A 17,604-nucleotide genomic window follows, 5' to 3' on the forward strand; every position below is an offset into this window, starting at 1 on the left:
AGATCCTTGGGATCATCCTGGACAGATCAACTCTGTCTCCGCTTCATGGTTCCACATTCTGTGAATGATACACAAGATTTTCAAGTGGATCCCACTAAACACTAGATGAACGGTCACCCAGGTTCTTATCACAAGTAGCTTTGATTACGGAAACACCCTCTACATTGGAATCTTGGCCTGTCTCCTACGCCGACTCTAAACCACCCAGAATGCTGCTGCCAGACTCATTCTGAACATCCCGTGAAATAACAACATCTACCCACACCTCAACAATCTCCACTGGCTTCCAGTCCAGAACAGATGCAAGTTTAAGCTACTCACCCACGCCTACAAAGTTCTACACAACCCTGTCCAGCTTAGCTCAACCACCCCTTAAATTTTTACCAACCTACCAGACACCTTCATTCTGCACCCAAGGCAAGAGCACACCTCCCTCACATCAAGATGTTCAGAAACGGAGGACGCTCCTTCTCATACTCCGCAGCCAAGACCTAAACGACCTCCTGAGCCACCTCAGAACCTCCCCCTTCCTCATGGACTTCCGAAGGAACCTCAAGACATGGCTTTTCCAGATGAAACAGGCAAGATCTCCCCCCCTCCTCCCAGACTTGCCTTACCCAGCACCTGGATACCCTCACAGGTGAATAGCAGCACTCTACAAATTCATATAACATAACATAGTGTGTCATATCCATCTCCATACTGTTCTCGTAATGATGATGTCCATGCTCTCTTGCTTGCATCTGGTGAGCAGTTCCTGGTTGGAGATGGTTCGCTGCCAGAAAATGCAATCTGGTTCCTGTTTCTGCCATTGGGTGAGCCCTAAGCTAGTTTGTGAATATCACAGTGGGGAAAGAGATTCCCTCCTAGTCTTCTAATGGCCCTCCAAAAGAAAATCCTCCTTTTCTGTATTCAGCATCTCCTGTGGTCTACCCGCACCCTCTCCCACCCCTTTTCCGCCCAACACCCATTTTCCTATGGCTCCTAAGGCAAGAATAATGTGTCTACCTCGAAAGCAGCCTGAGCTAGGAATTACTTTTGCCGACTGTTAAAAGGGGGATTGAGGTTGAGGGCTTTGGGATGCTGTTACATTTGTATTGGGATGGATGCTGAGGACTACCAAGAGCTTACCAAAGACTGCCTGAGTTCAGAAAGAAACAAAAAGCTAAAAGAAAAGGGATCTCCACAGGGTGTAACCAAATTTACCTCAGTATAGGCTCGACAATAGAGGCGCTGCTCACTATTAGAACTTGAATTGTCTTTGTGTAGCGTACAAGCCCAAGTTCTCATAGGGTTATTAAGTTTCCCCCCTACTTTATTGAATGGATTCCGACGGAGAAGCAGTGTTCTACATGATCCATCAGTCTGTTATCTGGCACTGCGCTCAGTCTGAACTGAGTGTCCTTGTGACATGAGTTTCTGGTGCTTCATCACTTGTTGTGACATGTATGGGATTTCCATGAGCCACTTGGAGCTCGAAGGTTGGGTATGCATAATGTCAAAACTGGACTGCTTCATACCCAAACCCCATGATCTCCTAGAAAGGGGCGGAAACAAACTTTGTCATTATGGTGATCTGTCCATTGGAGAATATCTGGGTTTTCCACTCCAAAATGTTGCAAAGTCTTTTACTGTGATATCCGTTCCTGTTTGAACAATATATGTACAGGAAGATATGTTGCACTGCATTCAATTTCCTGACACTTCATCTCTGCTTTCATTACTTGCTACTTTTTTTGTTTTTGATTTTTGTTTGTAGCAGATCGGATCTGTTTCCTTCTGTATAACCTGGGTTTTTTCTCATTTCATGTTAGAAGGATTTTGAATGGTTTGCTGTTTTCGCCAACACGCTTTTCATCTACAGTCAGAAATAACAAAATTACAAAAGGAGATTTTTGTTCCCCTTTGTGAGGTTTTATTCCTCCGTTTGTCCATCGAAAAGAGATACTTGACACCATTCACATATGTTATTCTTTGCTGGGTGGCGTTTCACTTTCCTTGTGCAATCTAAAAGACAGACGTTCTTACCTTCCGGTCCTTGACAAATATAAGGGAAGTTCATGCACAAGGAAATAAGTTACAGGGAAAGACTGGGTAGGCATGCAAAACATTCAATAGGATGGGCCATCCAGTAGGTGGAGGAAGATATTGAACAGGAGGTACCGAAATGGGAATGATACCCAAAAAAGGGCATGGGATTTAGAATCATCCTAAAAACAAAAACAATAAAATTGGAGTAAAAAGCGTGGAGTATCTGGCAGAATACCTACCAAGAACAATCTGAAGTAGAAGTTGCAGACAAAACCAGAGGGTACAAAACCCAATAGCAGATGTTTTTCAGCAAAAAAAGCTTTCAGCAGGTTGATTTAGTCAGCCTAGTTATTGTATTAATGGTGAAAATTATGAAGAGCTTAGATCCATAAAAATGGATGGTCGAAGCGGGTTTCACCAGGTTTCTTTTTTTCTGATTTCATGTGCATCCATTATCAAGAGCTATTACATGCAACATTTCTGTCACCCTTTCTTAAAAATAGGAGCCCAGATAGTTCCTATCTTTGGGAATTTTCATTAGTGTTTTTTTTCTCTGCAAACCATAGTCTTGGGATTCCCTAAGCTAAGTAGTTCTTTTTTTACTTGATAACTTCCTTGACTCTTGTTTGAATTCCTGTTGTGCAGTGACATCGGCCTGCTCCCACCCCCCCATTGTTGAACCTATACACATTGAGTGGTAAGATTAAGTCAAATTGCTCAAGTAAATACGCCTACCTCGATACTGTGCAGTAATACCAGAATAGTCAACGATAAATTCACATTTCCCAACTAAACCTTATAGTTCTCGTGTAATAGCACCCATTTCTGTATAGCTGAACTTCTCAAGGTGATAACAATAAAAGCAGCAAAGAATTGCCAATCAAAAAGTACGTGGAAGACTTGATTCCACTCTTCAAACTTGATAACCCTTACATTGTATACTGAACATTTAGCTTTTGAGTCCCAAGGTTAGTAGATTAGTGCCATGTAAAGCAAAAATAAAATCCACCAATTGTACTGTGACCCTGCTATTTCCTTCACTACTGGAATCAGTTAAATGTTGTCCAGGGGAGAGGACTACACAGCAACTAAATATTATGCAACCTAGAATGTTCCATACTAACATGCAATATGGAGACCAATAAATACTTACTAAAAAAATAAGCACTGGACACAAATCCAAACAGGAGCTTGTGGAGAGATGGGTTAAAAGAACCTCACTTGGTAAATGTATGCATTCTTTAGATGTAGTCCTAAGTAATATTCTTGCCTTTTTTCAAGTTTAATGGAAAAGCATCACCTTTTAAAAACCAGCAAAGGCTTTTCACCATTTGATACTGGTGCATAATTAATTCATTCAATAACATTCCAGAAAACAAGGAACAGAAAAACCTACTCCTGTGTCGAGCTCTACTTAACAGTGGTTGTAATGTCCCGGTAACCGAGGAACATTGGTGATATTCACTCAAAGAACCTTGGACCTCTCATTCAGGAACATCTTTTCATCCCTGCCCCAGAATTCAAGCTTCAAAACCCTTCTGGCAACTGATTTAATAGTGGATACCCAGGCTGTTTCTCTTTGTTGTCACGATCTTTATCCCGACACTAACCGCACTAGTTTCCTGTACTGGTCTTAGAGTCCTGTCGAATGTGGATTATTATTTTTATATTCTGGATCCCTAATTTGCTTTTTAAAGGAGGGAGCGTTACGGGAAGAATATGAATCCCAAGTACCAGTAGTCTGTCCTGGACTTGAACTCACCGAATCCATGACATCGTGTCTTGTGAAGTCAGTCCTGGTCTACTATCCTTTACCCTTTAGTGCAGGAGTCACAAATGCAATCTGGCCAATATCCATGGGTGCAGTTGCTTTTAGTTTTTGACCTCGGCGTAACAGTTGGGTATGAGTGAAATTTAAATCATGATCATTTGGAGAGTAAAAGACTGAACTCAAAAACACTACCTTGAGTCTACTGTTTGAGGCTTCAAGGACTTTGAAATTGTCTTCATCAGTCAGGATATTATTATTTAATGCTGCGATTTGATACTTATCTCCCTCCAAATTAATGATATGCTCTAAAGAAGCCAAGTTGTTTACATTTTACAGCATTCTAGGCTGGGACACTGTTTTTTTTGTTGGTCTTGGATTCCTTTTCTCACTGTTTCCAGAGATCAGAATAAAGCTTTTCCTTCTTTTCATTCTCCTTCTTTTTTTGCTTTTTTCTTCTCTCATTTGCCTTGTCTAGTTCTAAGAGGATATTACTACTAATTTCTGCATTGCCCTAATACTCCTTTGCCACCCTGTGCAAGGTTCACCTCTGATTTCCACAACCTCACTTTCCCTATTACTTTCGTCAAGTGGTGACTTTCACTGTGTTTGCTGCTATAATTTTAATTTTATTTCATTCTCTTTATAGATAGCCCTCCAGGAGTACACGAGCTGCTTTATGCTGTTGGCCTCGAATAATCTTGCCATGAGAAGAGATGTACAAGAGAGCCAGGCTAGATGTTTGTGTCATCTTGGAAGACGTGGGGAAGCACTGGATATTGCCCAGAAATTGGTTAGTTTTCTCCATGCTTCACTTTGCTTAATGTCCAGCTCATAAATCAGAATAGATTCATTAGTTATTTCCATACACTGATACTACCAGCATGCGGGTAAACTCTGTAGGATTGGGGGTTCTTTCACTCACTTTACATTCACTGCTCACCCCATATATTATTGGACATTCTTGGGAGAAATGGTAGAGGTTAAGTACATTAATCCAATTGAGTGTAACTTTTTAAAACCATCTTTATTGTGTTTTCTGTATGATATGACACAGGCAGTTGCACTTGAACATAGCATCCTTCTATTAGTACCTCTAGGAAGACATCAACAAAGTAGCCACAAAATGTAACACTGCATGAAACACGAAACATAGTAAAAACACAAACAGTGAGCCTGTTCCTGTGCTAAGCATATGATGTGTATGGGGGAGCAGAGTCCTCGAGTGGTGCACTTGAGGGTGGGGCCAACTGTTCTAGTAAGTCTAATGGGGTCAGGAATGTGTGAAGGGGATTGCTAGCTGAGTGGTGCATAAACAAATGTGGGATACTGTGTAAGTGCCACGCTACGGTGGTCTTATGTCCTTACTGACATCTCATTGGAATGCAAGATGCAGATCATCCCAGGCGGCTGCAACGGGGTGTTTCCGGAAGCCTCGTATTTCCTCTAGGCGCAATGCCACGGACTATGTTGCAGCCCAGTGGAGAACCGTGGCTTGCCACTGTGAGGCTGCCGGCAGCGATGAGGCTTTCCATTCCATCGCAATTGTGTGCCTGTCCAACAACAGGACCAAGTCTGTAAAGGAATTGGTTGCTCACCCCGCCTTCTGGCACCTATAGAGCCCCAGTATGCAGCTGTTGGCTCTACACATTTGGGTCCTGACCACCTGAGGTACATTAGAGAATCATGCAGCTTCATACCACAATGCATGTGCAATCAGGCAGTCCCAAAACATGTGAAGCGTGTCCTCCCATGGAGAGCGGCATCTAGGGCAATCCAGCAACTCCACAGGGAAGATTTTGTGGAGTCTAGGTGGTGTCAAGTAGGCTCTGAAGAGGATATTTAGCTGTATGTACTGAAATTAAGCATTTTGGGAGTTGAGGTGAGAGTGTGTTTGCTGCGATTCATAGGTAACTGGTCAGAAATCAGTTGCCCAATTTGGACACTAGCCGTCGGTTTAGTTTATAAGAGTTTCATCAGCTGCAACATCCTGTTGCCTATGCCAATCTTTTGGGGGACCACAAACCTATAAATTGATCATATAGAAAGCCCTCTCTAGGTCCATCATTAAACATGCAGAGTGGGGCCAATGTGATGGCGCCTAATTGAGAAGCCTGTACCATCTGCATATAGTGAGGCATGTGGATCTGCCAGGTATGAAGCCGTTTTGGTCGGGATTAACTAGTATGGGCATGAATTTCAACACTTTACTGAGAATCCTATAGTCACATCCAACATGGCAAGTGGCCTGTAGGAAGTGACCTCGGGAGCGTCTCGTCTTGGTTTAGGGAGAAAAACCAGCAGAGCTTAATGCATGCACTGTGGCAAAGTCCAGAGGCGAGTGCGGAAGTGTACAATATGGCTAGTTTTGGGATCAGCAGGTCTTCATAAGCTTTGTAGAACTCAATTGATAGGGTGTGCAGGTGCCGGATCTTAAATGTGGGAGAGTCACGTATGCCATTTCAGATCACTTGTTCCGTGATTGTGCCATCGAGGGGGTCTCTCTATATTGCGGCTATCACTGGTAGTTTGACAGCATGGAGAAAATCGTCACCAGACTATATAAAGCGCTGTAATACTATGTGTATTTCTTCTTGAGAGTCTGCTAAGGAATGATGAGTGTTTGCAAATGGTGCCTCTAGAGTGCAGGCCATTTAGCTGCATATTAGTCATGCAAATAGATGACCTGGCTTATCTCCCTCCACATGTATCTTTGTTTGATATGCCTTGTAATCTAGGCAGCGTGGGGACTTGAGAAGTCTAGCCTGTGCATTTATTAAGTCATATTGGGCAGTGTTCTGCCATAGTGGCCACCTCCATACATCTTAAGGTTGCTTCGAGCTGCTCCCGGCGTAGTGCCTTTCTTGCTCCTAGGATTGCATGTATGTACTACCCCCTTACCACTGTGTTCATTGTGTCCAATTCTACTTGGCGAGAGGTGGCAGTTTGCTATTTTCGGCTATGTAATGTGTGATTGTTTCTCTGGTGGTTTCACAAAAAACTTGGTCCTCCAAGGTAGTAGGTTTCCGACTCCAGGTGGGGACCGGGGGGATGTAAGTTAAGCCAAAGTAGCTGGGGCTATGATGAGAGAGGGTTTTGCCCAAGTATTCACCGTGAGTCACCAGTAATTTGGTGGCAGGGTGACAGAGGAAATCATCCAGCCTCACATGAGGGTTATTCCGGGGGGATAGAAGGAGTATTCCCGTACGTTTTTGTGCAAGGCTATCTAGCAATCAGCCAGTGACCCTATGGGTCTCTTATGTGCATCTACCAAAAACACTGCTTGTGTTGCACCTTTTGGCTTGCGCCTAAGCTTATCTCTATATCAGGACAAAGTTGGTTATGGTGGCAAGTATATGATCATGGCTACAGGCCTGATCAGTTTATTATTATTAAATGTTATGATCATGGCACTAGGCCTTACATATTTATTGTGAAAAGTGTATTTTAAAGTCTTTTTAGGTGTGGGTTGTTGTTTCTCCATATAAAGCTTACAGATACACCATTTAGTGTATAGTATCTCACAGCTTACTGTAGTAGACAGCGTTTTTAGTGTTGGTTACCCCCATGTGACAAACCGTGAATAAAGAAGGTTTGCTCTGTGAGAATCGTTAAGTCCTCTCTGGAGAGATAGTATCATGCTTTGCCAACTGTGATTTTGCACACCTTTCGAATTTGAAGACAGTGTGGTTGCCTTGTGGAAAAGCTTACGCTCAGAACTGTAGGCCTGAGTTGGATACGGTGACAAGCTATGGCCCTGATTGGTGCACCGGGAAACGCAGTGTTCGATGCTATATATCTGGTCTGCTTTTCATTAAACATTATGGTAAAGACAGCTGGTCTAGCTTATTATTTGTATAAAGTATCTGTTAAAGCCAGTAAGCCTCTAACAGTTTGTTGTTATCACATTGTGTTACAGTATGTAGACATGTATTTTGTTACATATAGTGTCACATTACCATACCAGGCAAGGGTTTTGGCATTGGCCTCCCACACTGACAAACTCTGGGCGATTTTGCTGTGATGATTCTTTAAGGCTCTGTTGGGAGAGGTTGTATATTGTTTTGCAAGTGTATTTTCCTAAACATTTGTAATGTTATATAACTGTATGTATGCATGATGGTTGCCACTTTATATGCACTTAAATAGATTGGTGTTGGGTAAGATGTAAAGACTTCATTGGTTTATTAGGGAAAGTCATGCCAGATTACATAGGTTTTATGGGTTTGATCTATTTATTATGAAACATTATAAAGCCAGTAGTCAAAGTCAAAGAAACCTATTGAGCGCACAAATCTCCAAAAAGGTCTCATGGCGCTTGCGGAGACTCCGCTATGGGCTGACGATATAATGTAACAGTGTTATTTAATGGTCGAATAGCCAGGTCTTTAATTCCTTGCGGAAGTGCTTGTGTTTGGAAATGGATAGAAGCTGGAGCGGGAGCTTATTTCAGAGGGCGAGTGCAAGAAAAGAGAAAGATCGACCACCATTTCTAGCTGTGCGGATTCGTCGTGGGGTAAGGAGCTGTTTAGTGCTAGATCTTAAAAGTCTGCTTGGATGATACCAATTCAGATTCTTTGCTAAATAGCTGGGTCCAGTTCCATATAGGCTCTTATGGGCAAGACATAGCATTTTGAAGCGACCTCTGTTTTTTACCGGAAGCCAATGAAGAATCCTCAGGCTTGGAGCCGAAGGGGGCTCTAGAAGGAAGATTTAAAGTAAGTCTAGCAGCGGTATTCTGCAAGATCTGAAGTTTTGAGTGGAGATCTTCATTTATAGAGGATAATAAGGCATTACCATAGTCTATACGACTTACAATAAGCCCCTGCACCAACAGTTTTCTGGATTCAATTGGAATCCATCAGAAGATTTTACATAATTTCCGCATAATCTCATAGCAGGTGCCCATTACCAGGTTTACATGATTTTTCATTGACAACCTATTGTCAGTTGTAATTCCTAGGTTACGCACTACTTGTTTGGAGGATGGACATGGGCCTAGGATTTGGGGCCACCAGTCACTGGACCAGTACTCATCAGCTTTCCCAAACAGAATGATCTCCGTTTTACTTCCATTTAGCTATAAGTGGTTGCTGCACATCCAGCTGTTGTTATGGATCATACAGTTTTTAAAATGGTTCATTGTATCCATGGGGTCAGGGTCAAACGTGATTAACGCCTGAGTGTCGTCAGCGTAAGACACAACCTCAAAGCCATAGAACTTAATTACCCTGGCCAAAGGTGGTCAGTAGGCCTGACCTACTTATTGTGAAAAGCATGTGTTAAAAACAACAGCCGTTTAAGAATGTATTGTTATGACACTGTGCTAAACCTGCAGGCAGGTGTGTTTTTTACATGGAATTTCACAGATTACGTACTAGACTAGGATTTTGGTGTTGGTGATCCACCAGATCAAATCATGGGATAAAAGGTATGCTCTACAATAATTGATGTTAAGCTAGTTTAGGAGAGATGGTATTCTGCCAAATGTAGTTGTATTATACATTTCTACTTTTATGACTGGATGCTAGATGGTTGCCTTGTGGAAAGCTAATCCTCAGTACAGTAGGCTTGAGTTGGGTAGGGTGACATGCCAGTGATAAAGGTGATAGGCCTGATTGTTTCTTATGAAAAGTTACTATAAAAGCAGTAGGCCTGGCATGTTGATTGTGAAAAACATGTCAGTCAATAGGAATTTAAGGGTGGATTGTGAATTAAAGCCTAAAGATAGTGTTTTGTTCATGGAATTCCACAGGTTACCGTAGTGGGCAAGGGTTGTAGAGTAGGTTACCCCCCCCCCCCCCAAACCTCCCCACAGATCATTGGTGTAGAAGATTTGCACTGTGAGAATCCTTATTACGCCCCTTTAGTAGAGATAGTATTTTACTTTGACAACTGTGATTTTATTTAAATTTTCAATGTAATCAATGTTAAAGGCAGTAGCCTTGTAAGGGTGAAGTGTTATTACACTGTACTAAAGCCTGTAGGCAGGTTTTTTGTTGCATGGAATATTACAGTTTACCATAGAAGGCAAGGGTCTTGGCGATCCTTCCAAACCAAGAAGATAGAAACTTTGCATTATGGTAATGCTTAATAGCCATAAACACACTAAGGATCAGTAGGGATCGGAGGAAAGCCGGGGGTACTATCCCTCAATAGAACACTTTTTATCAAACTAAGTACGTCCGGCTAAATATATATTTGACTCTGTAAAGTCAAATAAACAACATTCAAAAAATCATGCAAAGACATTACACAAACTGTGCTCAATTTCCTTGGTATGGGTTACGCTTACCTAAAATGCGATATACCAAACCAACTCTCCATGCTTTTGAAACTTCTTAATGTGCCCAACTGTGAAGAACATAGAGCATACTGTCTACTTTCGTGCATACAATATTATGAATATTAAATCATATCAACACATAGATTGTGGGGGAGAAAAACCAAAATCTGTTCTTTCCTCCTTAGAACAACATGATTCATGGTGTGGTCAACAAGAGATCAGTGGGTCGTGTTTCCCACGTATTGTTGTGCAATCCTTTTCATATAGGAATTTGTATTTGTATATGTCTGCCCCCACCCTCTGGGGCTGATGAGTCCTGCACATCTCGGTTCCATGTCAACCTGAAGGGCAGTGGTGCGGCCGCGCAAAATGGTCCACTTCTGAACCCAAGGACAACCGTCAAACGTGTCGTGTCTCATGTGGATATGAAAAGAGGACCGTGCGGGTTTCAGAGGCCTGCAGTGAACTGACACACGGCCCATTAGGTCCCCAGATGTGTTGCGTACACTACAGAACACATGTAACATGTCACATATAATATGTCACATTTTTTGCATTTTGAGGCAGCTTGTGGCAAAGAAGGAACATCAATATTATTGCCTTGTGTGGGTTTTTGATTATAATATGTAAATGAATTTCTGAATCGAAGTACAGGTTCACTGATGAGTTTAGCTGCTGCATTCGGTCAGCAGAGGAAAAAGATGATTATTTGACTCGAACATGACTGTCACCGCTGGTACCTGATACATATCTAAACTGGGTACCTCCTGAGGGGATGTCATGCAAATTACGGCTTAGTGAACCACTCACTGTCATCCGGGGTGAAGAAACCGTAGCACACTGTCTCAGCGTAAGGTCTCAAAAGCACACTGGTGTCGAAAAACAGCCCACCTCACTGAAGCGATCTGAGTCAGCCATGTTGTGAAAGCTTTTTTTTTTTTTTTTTTTTTATATTTTTATTTGCATTTAAACAAACAATACATAACTTGTGAGTGTGAGGTAACCAGGCAGCAATATACATTGACAATCGCGGATAGATAGAACAGGTCGTAATCCCCCCTCCAAGCAAGGCCAGGGCTTACCAACGTATTATTACATAAGCACATATACTGGAAGATCTCTCAATACTGGTCACATATCCGTCAACACATGTTGTGAAAGCTTGGTGTAGAGTCTGGACTGGTTAAGGCACCTGAGACAGGAGCTTGCAGCTTGTGACATCTCTGATATGGCAAGGTGAAGCAGATGAGGTTTAAACCTTTAACTAAGGCACTCCTCAGTAGACAGTGCGGCATAAAGGCTTAGGCAAGCGGCTACTGACCAACTGCCATAACATGGGATATAGGTATAACAGGATGTTCTTGCGCACAGTGCTAGCATTCCAAGCCAGTGTGTGCAAAACAAACTTCACAACAGGCACATGGATCTCCTAGCTCAACATAGCGGAGGCAAACCCCGGCTTGGTCGTCCTCCCGGATCGCACAAATTCAGACCACACCGGTTAATCTTTTTGGAAGAATTGAGGCAGCAGTTGTAATGAATCTGCTTTTCGCAAAAAGGACAGATCCTAACTGCAACACCCCCTTAGGCTGAGGCAAGACCCAGCACTCACCCAAGGTGGGGTACTTTTTACCACTGCACCCTTAAATAATATACATTTTTGAGCATGTAATGAATGTCGTACCACCCCTGGCACAACAAAGACTTCAACACAAAACAAACAGCACCTTTTGAAAAGGGGTTTCATTTAATAGAATGCAAAGACTCTCTCTTTTAGAGTAATGCTTGGTGTTTATTACACAATGCTCCCTAAACAAAGGCTGTCTCAGATGCCAAATGCACATGATTCAAATATATGTAGAAAACTATAATCTAAATGCATCAAATGTATGAATAATACTGATTAATAAACAAGATATAAGATGAGACACACTGGGCGTCCTGCAAGAGATCAGAAAGAGATATATATATATATATATACATACATGCATACATACTGCAGAGGATTACTCTGGATGTGCACCTCCCACACCACAAAGAAAACACCTAAAATGATCAAAGCCACTGGCTACACATCGCAATGGCAATAACAACAAAACCCAATACATCACCTAGTGCAAACACTACATCTGCATCTTAGCCCACTTCTAGCCGGGGGAGCCTTCACAGCCTGGGTTCAGAGCTCAGCAACCAGGGTTCACTCTGAGATAGACACGTCTGCCCTCGCTTGGATTCCAAACTCCCAATTTCTCAGAGTCAACCCTCAGCTTTAAACACACTAGAAGATTCGCGAAAGACCTCCTCCCAGCGCCAGAGGAATTTTACCAGAACTGGCCAAGTTCCAAGCAAGCATCCCCATGGCAGTAAGAAGCTCTCACGTCCCTTCCTCCGTTCTCACATCTTCCTCTATCTTAACGATGCTCCCACAAGGCCTTCCAGAGTACATTAAACAAAAGCAATCGCTAGAAAAACAGAAAGACCTTGAATGTGAATAACCCAAACAACTTGCAAGCACTGCTGTGCATGCAGCAGCAAGGCAGAGTCAGACAATAAGATGGCATGAGGCCATGTCAAAGCCAATAGTAAGCACCTATAATACTCATCCACACAACTTACAAGCACCACTGTGCACACAGAAAAGTTTGAAGCAAGGTAAAGTCAGAAAGCAGGATGACATGAGGCCATGTCAAAGCCAATGGTAAGAACTCATAATTCTCATCAATGCACAATACAATACACATTTCTGCACAACTGCTTATAGCATCACGTACTTTATCCCTCAATGTACAACACTGAGCACATGTGTGCATCACCGCCCACGACACTGCACTTCGAGACCAAAAAGTACATTCCACACCTCTCTCTCAATTTTCAATTTTATTTATTATGATTTGGCACTCCGAAGAGGGCCACATAAACAAAATACACAAATACGAATACATATTCCCAAAAAATAAAAATTGCAGCACTCTCTGCTGAGAAAGACAGACTAGGACACAGACCTCCACATTTCATCAATAAATAGCTAAAAAACCTTTAAAAAAGTTAAAAATGTTGAAGCAAAACATTTCATTAGGAGGGGTAAATAAAGCCTGCAGAAAAGAGTTCATATCCAGGATACCCAATTGCAAACATGTAGATCTTAACCATTTTAAACGAAGAGGACGCAATACCGGACATATAAACAATACAAGATTACGATCCTATGCAGACATATTACATAAGTTACATAAAGGGGAGGACCCATACCATTTTGCTAAAAGAGTGTTAAGTGGCAATAGATCCTGCCTCAAGAGGAACCAAAATCTCCGAATACCATGAGGTAAATTCCAAATAACATAAGGTTGGACAAACTTCCTTAGGTATGAATTAGTCAGATGCACACCTCCCTTCTTAGCTTCCATGGACTTCCTGTCCAACATAAAACAAAGAGTCCAGGAAGCCTGTTTCAGAAGAGATTTTAGCTGGGAGGGAGAGATAACAAAAATAGAGCTCTCATCTAATTCAAGAAGAGCTACAGCCTTTCTGAAGTTTTTAACAATTTGAGAGTACTCTTTAAAACTTCCCAACAATTCCCCCCTGAGAAGGGATCTCAGAGTCCCCTTTTCACCTCTGGCGAGGCAGGCAACCCATCGTACTAAAGCAACTAGGCCCTGCACCCAACAGCTGCGAAAACCAAACTCAAGTCTGCACGAAGCTACAGTACAAGCAGAATTAAGAGAGGTTATAGACCTTAATAATTTTCCTTCAACCGTCTGTAGAAAACCCCAATGCTTTAAATCGACCACTTCTATTCCATACAAAAGAGTTGATGGAATTTTTGCCCTATAAACCTCAAGAAAACAAGCAAAGTGTCTTCTCCCTGTAGCGGAATAAAGAGCACTCAAACTTTTACCTTGGGACAGGGCTTTACGAGAATTGTTATCGATATGAGGTTTCTCACTCAGGTTTGCAGAAATTATTTTTCCTAAAAAGGTATATGTTTTAACCACCTCCAATTTCTGACCACCGACAGACCAGCCAAAGTTCTCAGATCTGGATTTTTTCCTCCCTGTAATGCACATAATTTTACTTTTTGTGGCATTTATCCTCATGAAGTGGGACTCTGCAAAATGATGTAAAGCCTGCAGACGATTAGCTAAGCCTTTAGGAGTTAAATCTAGGATAAGAATATCGTCTGCATATAAAAGGCAGGAAATAGAAGAGCCCCCCACTACCGGGGCTATGCCAACACAAGATGTAAGCAAAGCTGGAAGCTCAGCAATATACAGGGAGAACAATAGTGGTGCCAGAAGACAACCCTGTTTTAATCCATTAATAGATGCTATGGCCCGTGATAAGCCCCTTTCTCCACCCTGAAGGACTCGACACCAAGTGTCAGTATGTAAGGCTCGGACTAGATCTAATAGAGTTGGGGGCATACCCAAAGTTGCTAACTTTCTCCACAGCAAAAGACGATCTACTTTGTCGAATGCTGTGGAGAAATCAATAAAAGCTGCATACACTCCTCCTCCCCGAACTCTTACATATTTATCCAAAATAACCTGTAGTGCTGTAAGGTTATCCAAAGTGCCATGCTCCTTACGGAAACCGGTTTGTTCGAGGGGTAATATCTGATTCACCTCAACCCACTCAGTAATTAGGGATAGGAGACATTTGGAAAAAACTTTTCCAATAGCATCAAGAAGGACTATCTGGCGATAGTTCATTGGCTTATCCCTATCGCCTTTCTTGAATAAAGGAACCAAAATGCTCCCTTTCCAGGAAGAAGGCACAGTTTTACTAAGGAAGGACGCTCTAAATAAAGGAAAGAGTATCTTGCTCCATAGAACAGGGTTTAACTTCAATATTGAAATAGGAAGTTCATCAGGGCCCATTGCTCCAGAGGAACGCATATCTATAATAGCTCTTTCAATGGTTTTCTCTGAGGGAACTTCAATGGGAAATTCAACGTCTCCAATGGCACTAATGGGTCGCTCACTTTCCAGAACTACACCATTCCCGGCATAAAGGTTGGAAATAAAGGAGATCCATGACGATTCAGCAATAGGAATAGGGAGAGGCCTAACTCTGACTCCACAACCTTCACCAATAAGGGACCAAAATTGTCTGACTTTGCCATGGGAGACAGCCTCCCGTAGACTTATCCAAAGAGAGTCCTCTTTTTCTTTTTTTAGTTTCTTCCTAATTCTACTTCTCCTTCTTTTTAACAAATATATTTTATTTTTTATTTCAATGGATCTGCACAGGAATTGCTCCCGCACTAATCTATTTATTTCCTTATTTAACGGGATAATTGAACTAGGAACATGGGTCCTTTTTTTGAAGGAGGTGGATTTTTTAGCAACACGAGTAACCTCCTTCATAAAGTTCTCAAAATAAATCAATTCAGAACCCTGCCAATCATTCAATTCTGAAATAGTTTTGCCTAAAATACACTCCAGGCCCTTCTTGGCTTTAAAATTCCAAAAACATCTTCCAGAGTCCTTATGAAAATTAACTATATCTCTATTAAGGGACCAAGAATCGGAATCTGGAAAAAATAAAGAAAAGTTTATAGTAATCACATTATGGTCACTAAAAGAAGTCGGTGAAACCACCAAATCTTTCACTAGGGAAAAGATATCATAATCAGTAATTACATAATCCAGAATTGACTGGCTTTGAGAGGTTCTATGGGTGTATTTTGCAGGGACGTCGGAGGGGAGTCTACCGTTCACTATTATCCCCTCAGCGGCAGAAAGTTCTTCCAGCAGCAGCTTCCCTCTCTTATTAGTTTTAATTTTATTAGGGAAAAGAATCTGAGGGATATAATATGCTTCTTCTTTGCATTTATTGCTAAATAACTCTAAACTGGAGTTAGAGACCTTACAATTAAGGTCACCTACTAACAACACCTGGGGGGGCGGATCTAGCGCTTTAATCTGTTTGATATATGAAAAGACTTGCTTCAATAGGGAATTAAAACGTTCATCCGGGGGAATATAAACATTTATTATTACCAAAGAGTTACTGTTACCCCTGCTGATAGAAGAGCGGAGGGTCACCGCCTGGAAAAGGTTACTTGGGTCAACATAATGTGTAAAATTCCAATTTAATCTATTCGATAAAAGGCACGCGATTCCCCCTTTTGCGTGCCCTTTCTTAGAAGGCAAAGCCATTGCCTCGAGAACAACATAATCTCTCCCTCCGCACAATCTACTGACACACCAAGTCTCTTGGATGCAAATAATGCTAGCTTTTAAAGAAAATAAGTATTGTAATTTCTCGGGACTATTATTTATCCCGGCAGCATTCCAAGAGATAACTGTTAAATTATTGCTAAAGGTGTCGAAAGAGCTTAGGATTGTTTAAAGATTTAGTTGCCAAAGCACCAGGCAACCAGTTCCACAGTAGGTTATCTTCTATTGGGGGAATATTCTGAGTTAACGGAACAGGCTTAACTTGCGTCACCAGACGTATATTTTTCGAGACCGAGATCTTTAAATCATCAGTTAAGGTAGGAAGATTGTCTTGGAGAATACCCTGCTGAGAGAATCTATTCTGAGGAAAGCTAATTCTCTCAGAGGGTAGAACAGGTAATACGTCAATTCCCCTACACTGAAAACTCTCAGCCTGTTGCAAAATAAGATTAACTATAAGTTTGGAATAAAACTTGACCCTAATAAAGGGTGCGGTGACTGATCCTGATATAACGACTAGATCAATATCGTTAGATTGAATTAATTTAAGGCTCTCTATATCCTTAAAATATTTGAGTAGCCATGCTCTATTTAAAGCGAAATCTGAGTCAAATAACGATAAAAAATCAATAGTCAAGGTGTCTACAAAAACTTGTGATATTTTTGTAGGTCGATAATGCGGCCATACCGCACCGCCACCCGGGGCATGAAAAGCAGGGGCGGAAGGATCAAGAGGTGCAGACAACGAGGGGATCAACCCGGGCAACTCTACCACTGGGTGAGAAATTGCCGACCCTCCTGCGTCCAATTGGGGGCCAATCCCGGGAGAGGCTGGACAATCAGGGGGGATTTCTATGCCCAATACTGAGGGCTCCAAAGTGTCAGAAGAGTGAGTGGCCGCCTCCCTACCCACAGATCCTCCATAAATATGGGCCTTAATATCTAAAACCTGGGAATCCTCAAAAACTATTTGTCTCTGCCTTTTCTTCCTATATTTACGGATTGGCTTCCTCTTTTTTCCTAAGTTCTTTCTTTGTTTTCTGATTTCTCCTTTTGCAACCGCCCCTATCCCCTTTATTTCAGGCACAAATATAGGAAATAGCTCTTTTTCAGCTTTTTGAGTAACAACCTCTATACTTTCTTCTTCTATTTCAGGGACAAGAATCTTTACACAATTAGATAGAGGTAATTTAGAAGCTAAAAAGGGCTCATTTTTAGGGGAAGACACGGGATTATTTTGAACTGGATTTGCATTTACGGTTAAGGGATCGCCACCTAGCACATGCTCCTGCAGACCTACTTTAGAAACTAAATCAGGAACCTTTTCCGGGAGTTTT

General features: G+C 41.8%; 1 protein-coding gene across 1 annotated transcript in view; it reads left to right on the plus strand.

Moving 5' to 3' along the window:
• C5_1H8orf76 (chromosome 5_1 C8orf76 homolog) overlaps positions 1 to 17,604 on the plus strand; it is a 186,101-nt gene that overhangs the window by 52,274 nt on the left and 116,223 nt on the right. Inside the window, exon 3 of the mRNA XM_085605030.1 lies at positions 4,449 to 4,592. Within this exon, the coding sequence (XP_085461156.1) occupies positions 4,449 to 4,592 (144 nt within the window). The remainder of the gene's footprint in view (positions 1 to 4,448; positions 4,593 to 17,604) is intronic.

The sequence above is a fragment of the Triturus cristatus genome, chromosome 5_1, assembly GCF_964204655.1.
Source record: "Triturus cristatus chromosome 5_1, aTriCri1.1, whole genome shotgun sequence".
NCBI classification, from domain to species: Eukaryota; Metazoa; Chordata; class Amphibia; order Caudata; family Salamandridae; genus Triturus; species Triturus cristatus.